General features: G+C 37.0%; 1 protein-coding gene across 3 annotated transcripts in view; it reads right to left on the minus strand.

Moving 5' to 3' along the window:
- Nucleotides 1-4490, minus strand: part of LOC148868506 (ARM repeat superfamily protein) — a 96827-nt gene extending 92337 nt beyond the window's left edge. Inside the window, exons 1-4 of one of the 3 annotated variants that reach the window (XM_088969290.1) lie at nt 4272-4457; nt 3967-4133; nt 3717-3802; nt 3576-3611 (exon numbers count right to left, since the gene is read on the minus strand). Coding sequence is in view for 2 of the 3 variants with exons in the window: in XM_088969289.1 (XP_088825415.1) it covers nt 3576-3685; nt 3967-4107 (251 nt within the window). In the remaining variant the exon portion in view is untranslated. Of the gene's footprint in view, nt 1-3575; nt 3686-3716; nt 3803-3966; nt 4134-4271 lie in introns of all 3 variants that reach the window. The other 2 variants (XM_088969289.1, XM_088969288.1) reach the window with 2 other exon arrangements.
- Between the last annotated feature and the right edge of the window lie 3389 nt (nt 4491-7879).

The following is a 7879-nucleotide window of genomic DNA, read 5'->3' on the forward strand; positions in this document are numbered from 1 at the left end:
ATTAGCCTCGTGCACTTAACCCATTGTTCCTCCCCATCATAGAACAAAATAATATCATCAGCAAACTACAAGTTAGTAACCACCACTCTTCTCTTCCTATTCTCCATCTTCGAAACAATAGGATTTTATCTGCCCTCAAAATAATCTGCTAAAACATCAGCTATGAGATCTATCAAAATAATAAAAAATAAAAAATAAAAATCAGCTATGAGGATAACCAAGAAGAGGGAGAAGGGGTCACCCTACCTTATTCCTCTACAAACATGAAAAAGATCTTTAACTATGCCATTCACCAAAATTGGACGCAACCCCATTGCATCATCTCTCCCCAAATCAACACTTCCTTCACACTTCCAACATAAATGACCAATCCACCAAATCATATTTCCATGTCTAACTTACAAATCACACCATTCTTCTTGGATCTCTCCAACTATTCCACACACTCATTTGCCATCACAATCTAATATGTTATTTGCCTATTTTGCACCCAAGGCTCCTGGCTAAATTATCCCCCTCTTAACAAATCTCTAAATGTCTAGCAAGTCACACTTAAGAAGGGTCTGTGTGCAGCTCGATAGGAGACAAGTCGAATCATCTATCACTGTCTACTTCAGTCCAGGGCTTCAGTTTGAAGCTTGCGTCTCAGCCTAACATAGTTCCAAATCACAACGAGGTTCATAATGGTGAAATTGTAAAGGGAAGGAAGAAAAATAAGAGGAGGAATATCAGAGATTTCAGGAGAAAGGCGTTAGATATTCACAGACCAAAGTTTAAGAGAAGAGGACCGATGGTGAGAAGTGCTCTGAATGAGAGCAGAGAAAAAGGAGAAACGTGGATCTGAATTGTCGCCAAGTATGACAAGAGCAGCAAGAAGAGTCTCATTGGTGAAACAGGTACTAATCAAGTGAGAAGCTCAACGAGTTTAGTGAAGAAAAAGCTTAATAACTGTACCCTGGGCAGAAGAGGTGCCGAGGTTTTTGGAGAATCCACTAAGTCCAAAGTTCCAGGTGGGAGCAGGCAGAACTCTGGAAAGCTTGTTGTTTTGACATCGGAAGTGGATCACCATGCGGGTTTACAAGGGCTGGAAGGGGGGGAGGAAGAGATTGGGGAAGGGCATGTCTCTACTGGTGATGCACCTAAGAGAGATTGTGAGAATAAAGGAAAAGGTGAAGCTGGTGATGAAGAAGACGCGAAGAGTCTGGAGGGGAGCCACGATGAGGATGGTTTTAAATCCGAGGAGGTGATGGCAGGAAGGTTGGAGGTTGATCCGGGTCGTAGGGGCAAGCTTGATGAAAAGAAAAAGAACCAGATAAGTGAGGCAATCAACAAGAAACCTCGTAGTTCGAAAAATCTTAACACAGTGCATGTGATGAAGGTATTCTCCATGATAAAACTTGGTCTAGCAGGGTCAGGCCCCACAAAAAAACTTCAAATGAGTTTATAAGAGGAAAAGATTTAGAGGCAATAGGTCATCTGGCACTAATAGCAGGGAGACAACGGTGCAATGCTAGCCTGTATCCCCTCATGTAGGAAAGGAGCAATAGAAGGACAAAGTGTGTGTTTGTGTGTGCAACAATGCAAAATAACGGTGGTGTTGACAACAAGACAGGGAGTGGGGCTCTTCGGAACCAGATGAGTAGAGAGGTCACGATTGGAATGAGCCTGGGTTTATTTTTCTAGGGTGGTGAGGAGTTTGCCAGAAGGGCCTTTGAGGAGTTTGAAAGAAGGAAAAGGGAAGAGAAGATTAACAAAAAGCCTAATCGGGATGGCAACAAGCATTGGGACGAAGATGTTTTAGGCCGGAAGGATGAATTTGTGGTGGAAGATTGAGGCTTAGGTTGTGGAGCGAGGAGGACTTAAGTTTCTACTTAGAGGTGGGTTTGGATGTTTTTTCTCTTACAGGGATCTCTTGTTTTGTTTTACTAGCTTGTGCTTGAGATTGTTTTGAGAAAAGTTGTAAGTTTTTTCTATTTGGTTTTATGGGTTTTAGTACAAGATCTTTGTTGGGCTATTGGGTTTATTTCCTATTCGACTGATGTCTTATCACCTTCCTAGTGTATTCTTTTTCCTTTTCTAATGAATTTTATCTTATTCTTCAAAAAAAAATCACACTTAAGAATGTGTCAACAATCTTGGTAGAAGGCCATAGTAAAACCATCAGACTCCAGAGGTTTTGATCTATCCATATAAAATATAGCCTCTCCAATTTCCTCCATCTTAAATTGGCATGCTAGCATTTCCATAAACTCTTTGCTTAGACTCAGCTAGTCCTGACCTTCCACCGCAATTCTTCTACTCAGTGGCCTTCTATAAATAGAAATAGATTTTAAATGGTTAATAGAAGCCCTAGTTATTCCCTCCTACTGATTGGCCATTACATGAAAATACTATGTTGGTATCTCCCTCCTTAAACCATTTAAATCTAGACTTCTGCCTCTAGTTGACCTCTTTTTTGCATAAAATGTTCTCGAACCACCTTTGGATTCCCATCTTAATTTTTTGTCCTCTTCCCTAAACTCCTTGATTTTCTTTTTTACCCAATTCCTCAATTTGCTCAAAATTTGTCTTTTTCCCTTCCTCCAATTTCCCATAATGCGCTATAATTTGTATTCCATTCTTTGATTTTTCTCTTTTAGCACTTGTGGCCTTTAATGGAATCCCATTCCTTTCCATTTGACATCTACTCTGCCCCCCTCCCACCATTCTTGCACCTTTATTTTAAAACCTAGGTGATAGAGCCACATGTTTTCAAATCTAAGCAAAGTTAGTCCTCCTCCCCCTACTCCTTCCTGACATAAAATGATAGATCAATGATCAATGTGACTCTAAGCAAGGCTCTACAACTTATATCTCTCCAATGCCCGTCCCAATCTACAGCGAAAAGGCATCTATCAATCATGGAGCAAATGGGATTGATTACTTTGGAGGTTGGGCCAAGTGGATTTGGCTTGAATTAGAGGTTGTTCCTTTAATTCTCAACTGAACTAATTGAATTTCCTCATGCTTTGTGGTTACCTATTGCCTAGGGTTGTTTGTCTCTTGTGTGTATCTAATGACATTTAAGTCACCACCAAGCACCATGGACCATTCCACAATCCCTTAATATTACTGAGTTCCTTCCACATCTCATTTCTTTCTATACAATTGTTGGAACCACACATTTGTCATTACCCACTCAAATCCAACCTCACACTGAAAATCTCCCCACCAATTCTTCTAAACTTTCCAGGCCCTCATTCTCCCAAATGGTTACAATTCCAAGAGACCCCCCATGAAGTTGTGAAGGCCCGACTAACCCCTAAACGCTCCCAGTCCATCCCCTGTCAAAATTTGCCACCTTAGTTTCTTGTAGGATGACCAAGTCGGGGTTGGTGTAATTGTAATATCTATGTGGGCAAGGAAGAATTAACTTTTTTCAAGTCAATAGTGAGCATTGTGCAAGCATTACCTCCATTCTACAACATGCAGGTATGGGCAATGAATACATGTTAACAATAATAAGTAGCCGAACTAACAGTGACTTCAGCAAAATGAATAAAAAATGGGGTTAGAATACGAAAAGAATAACTTACGAAGAATCACGCCTATTTCTCCAGTATCGACCAATGCTGTTCTTAAAATAAACAGAAGCCATGAGACGAATATCTGTCTGAGAAGCTAGATCCTTTGAAGTAATAACTTCCTACATTAACTATAATATTCAGTACACATACCGAGGTAGAGAGCCAAGATAATAAAGAAATCAATGCAATATCTGAATTCCCAAAGATGAACTCGGTCACAGTGAACTCCAACTCCACTTCAAATAAAATTCAAATCAAAAAAGGAAAAAAAAATCCTTTCTTATAAATTCGAATAATAAATAATATCTACCAAGAGAAATGAAAATAAATGAGTTCCATGCATTTGTAGACGATGGTCAATCAAAATAAAACCCTAGAAACGAACAACAACATGAATTACCATGAGGCAAGAGCAGAAGCCGGGCCTGCTTTCAGACTGAGAAAGAGCTGCCTCTGCCGGTTTACGCAATCTTTCGTCTCCGCTCAGGGAATTGGCGAGCAGCGAATACATTGTTGGAAGGTCAGAAGCGGACAGAGCCATTGCTGCTTACTAATCGACCACTCCAACTGATCAGAAAGAATGGAATCAAAACCGAAATCGGATCGATAAAGCCAGACCTAACAATAATAAATGACGAGGAAATAAAAGCTGGTTTCTGAGAGGAGCTACGGGTGTATAACTTTTGTTGTCTTCCGTTTATTTACCTTCTTAATGATCCGACTAAAACAAAAGGATTGGACGATTGTTACGGGCAACGAAACGAAAAGTTTTTTTTTTTTGAGGTTTCAGAAGGAAGACGAGTTCGGAAGCCGTGCTTGAGATGCTGTTTTGTTTTCTGAGCGAAACGAGGGAGTGGGAACTGGAAGTGGTCGTCCAACCGGGTATGTGACACTTGAAACTTCTGTTAATTTCCTTCTTTTATTAACAAAAAACGTTTTTATTATTTATTTTATAACCCAGACTTTTAATAAATAATAAATATTTTGTTAAAATGCATCTTCTACAATTGAAATGTCCACACATGCAGGGGCGGAGCTAGGATTCTTTTCTGAGGGGGCCAAAGAATAATAAGCATAGATCGGGGGGCTAAAAGATAAAAAACATAAATAAGAGAAGCAAAATATATGTAAAATTTAAATAATTACTATGAGGATTTTCAAGGCATAAAAGGGCCATGGCTCCCCTCTGCCACCCCCGGCTCCGCCCCTGTCCACAGGTGAACGTCAGTAGCATTAAAAAAAAAAGAGTGAAGGATGAAAAAGATGTTATAGACAGTAAATAAATTAGTAAAACTAAGAAAATGATTAAGACGTTTCTTAAATTATCTTTATGGTTTAATTAATTAACTAATTTATCCTTATTATTGACATATATCTTATTATTTCTGGTAATTGTTTAAAAACTATCTTTATGGTTTATTTACATAGATCTTATTGTTTCTGGTAATTGTTTAAAAACTCTTTTACTATTAATTTTCAGTCATACTCCGTTTACATGTAACATTACTGGTATATTTTGAAAAATCCTAAAATACCCCTTTGCAACTTAATGGTCAGTCCTATGATCAGAGCTAATTGAGTCTGTTTTTCCATCGGCCTCGACGGATGTGGGTAAAGATATTTCTCACTCTGATCTAATTGGATCATTGAGAAACCATGACAGGGTTAATCCGATTTGCAACACTAAACAAGGAATTGCAGAGAAAAAATCTCAATACAGCAAAGGTAAAACCAGTGGTACATGTTGCGGTTGTAAACAGTGCAAAGAAAATCTTAAAACATGTTAGCATTGCTCATTGCTCATTGCTTAATGAAATAAACACTTCGATGAATAGTGTTCTACCGTTGCCATCCACGAATAAGGCATGGGCACAAACCATTGATTAACTCTCACGTCTCAACAATAATGACGGGTTCCAGGTTCCAAGGTAGAGTTCAAGTCGCCCATGTGTTACAGGGTTCGAGCTTGGTTCGAGCTAGAACTTTGAGTTCAAGTTCCGCTTGAGTAAAAAATTTATAAGTTCAAGTTCGATTTGAGAAAAATTTATAAAATTAAAAATATATATAGTATTTTTTATTTAATATTAAAAAATAATAATTATAATATTTTATTTTCTATAATTATATAGATATATAGATATATTCGAGTTCGGCTTGTTTGTTAATCAAGCCTCTAAATTGGGCTCGAAGCTCGGTAACCAAGCCGAGCCGAGCTTTTCATGAGCCAAGCTCGAGTAACTCATGAAGAACTCAGCTCGTGGCCACCCCTAGGGGAGCCTTTGGGATAAGGGGTTTTTCAGCTCTGAGGTGGTTTTCCCATGCGCAAGAACAACACCTCGAGGAGGAGCTCTTCCCATGTACCCCACCACATCGTTGCCATCATCCCCATCCTTGTAATCCTATTACAATCCATCTTGTTCATTTTGAAAATTTTCATCAATTAGGTTTTATTTTGAAATTTTGAAGAATAGTTAAGGACAAATTCCATATTTAATTTTTGTCTGTTAATACATAACAATGATGTCAATTGTTAAAAATAGTAACAATACTATAAGACGATATGTAAAAAGTAAGGATAGAATTAGCCAATTAACTAAACCATAAGGGTAGTTTAAGAATTTTGCCCAAATAATTAATATGATTTATAAGGTATGGTATTTATAAGGGGAAAGAGATGCAAATTTATCACAAGGAGTAGACAAAATAGTTCTCGGGAAATCAAAACACACCATAAGGCCATGTCATCAATGTCTTCTCCCTCTCTCACAAAGCCACGTCATCATGCCTGACCCACTACTTCACATTCCAACTCCAAATCATAATAGGATAGGAAAACAAGGCCAATATGCCTCTTAATTTTATAACCTTCTTCAAATTAATCCAATCACAAATCTTCATTAAGCCTTGTGGCAAATCAATAATGGAAAATATTAATTAAGGATTTGTGATTTAATAGAGTTAGAACCAATCATGATTCTAAATCGTGATTTTCATTCAACCCAAAATCAGACTCCTAACACATCTCAGTCTTTCTCTTCCAAGTAAAACACCGACATCTTCTCTTTTCTCCAGCTCAACCAACTATTCAATCAAGAGAACCCAACCTGTAGGTAAGGCGAGAATTGTTTCTTCGTTTTTCTCCTTCTAAGCCACAAACAAGGGCTCAGCTCCATTGTGTTTCTAACCTATAGTCTTCTCCTATTGCCGTTCAATCATAATTATACCAGTGGCACTGCAAAATCCAGCCCATTGTACTCTACAGGTAAACAAAACTTATTGCCAAAATAGGAGAATCGTCTTTCTTCTTCTAGGCAGCAACATATGGGCTCGGCCCCATCGTGTTTGTAAACCACCATCTTCTCCTCTTACAATTCAATCGTTCTTTGGTTCTCATGAAGTTACAGTTGGAAATCACTGCCAACATACCTCTACCAGTTAAAACCTCCCCCACATGTGAGTCACTTTGTTAATCATTCAGTTACATTTCACTGCTACTGTGATCACGGGTCCACAGTAGCAGTGGAAGAAGGGCTGTGTTCATTGCACCGGTTTTGGCATTTTGCTACTGCAGAGGTATGCTATTACATTCAGCATACATGTGTTAGTTGGGACGCATCTACTGCGATTGCTCATTTGAGCGATCACTGTAGATGCAAAGTGGGTAACAGAGATTATTCAGATGGGTCGGATCTTTGCTCTGTTCGTCTCAGATCCGACCCAGTTTTTGTTATTTACTATGCTACTGTGTTATTTTTGTTATTGTGTTCTTCAATGATTTTTAAAATAAGTTTTTGTTTAATTACTTTAGTCCTCAACAAACTTCTTAAGGTAGGTTTGTTTACCATAATACAGTAAACTAATTAATCAAAAATATTATTTATTTAATTAAAAATCTACTATGTTGAAAGTAATTATGTTTTCCATTCACTAATATTTTCAGTAGTTTTAAACTTTTAATAAATTAAAAAAAAAAATCCATATTTATTAATAGAGAATGTTGAATATATTTCTGAAATTTGCTAAAATTTATCAAAATTTACAAAAATTCTGAAAATCACTAAAAAGTACTGAAATTTAATATAATTACTTACAACTTATTTTGAAATTATTTTAAAATAATTACAAAAATTTAAAATAAATACTGGAAATAATTGTTTCAAAATAATTACTAAAAATTTAAAATAGTTATTTTGAAATCATTATAGAATAATTAATGAATGTTTAAAATAAATGTCATATTTATTCGTTATGGTATTTATTTAATAATTTAATTTAACTAATTAATTAACAATCTTCTCTTTGTACCCAAGTAA

Source organism: Nelumbo lutea, chromosome 2, assembly GCF_056320005.1.
Source record: "Nelumbo lutea isolate HS-2025 chromosome 2, American lotus-T2T, whole genome shotgun sequence".
Classification (NCBI taxonomy): domain Eukaryota; kingdom Viridiplantae; phylum Streptophyta; class Magnoliopsida; order Proteales; family Nelumbonaceae; genus Nelumbo; species Nelumbo lutea.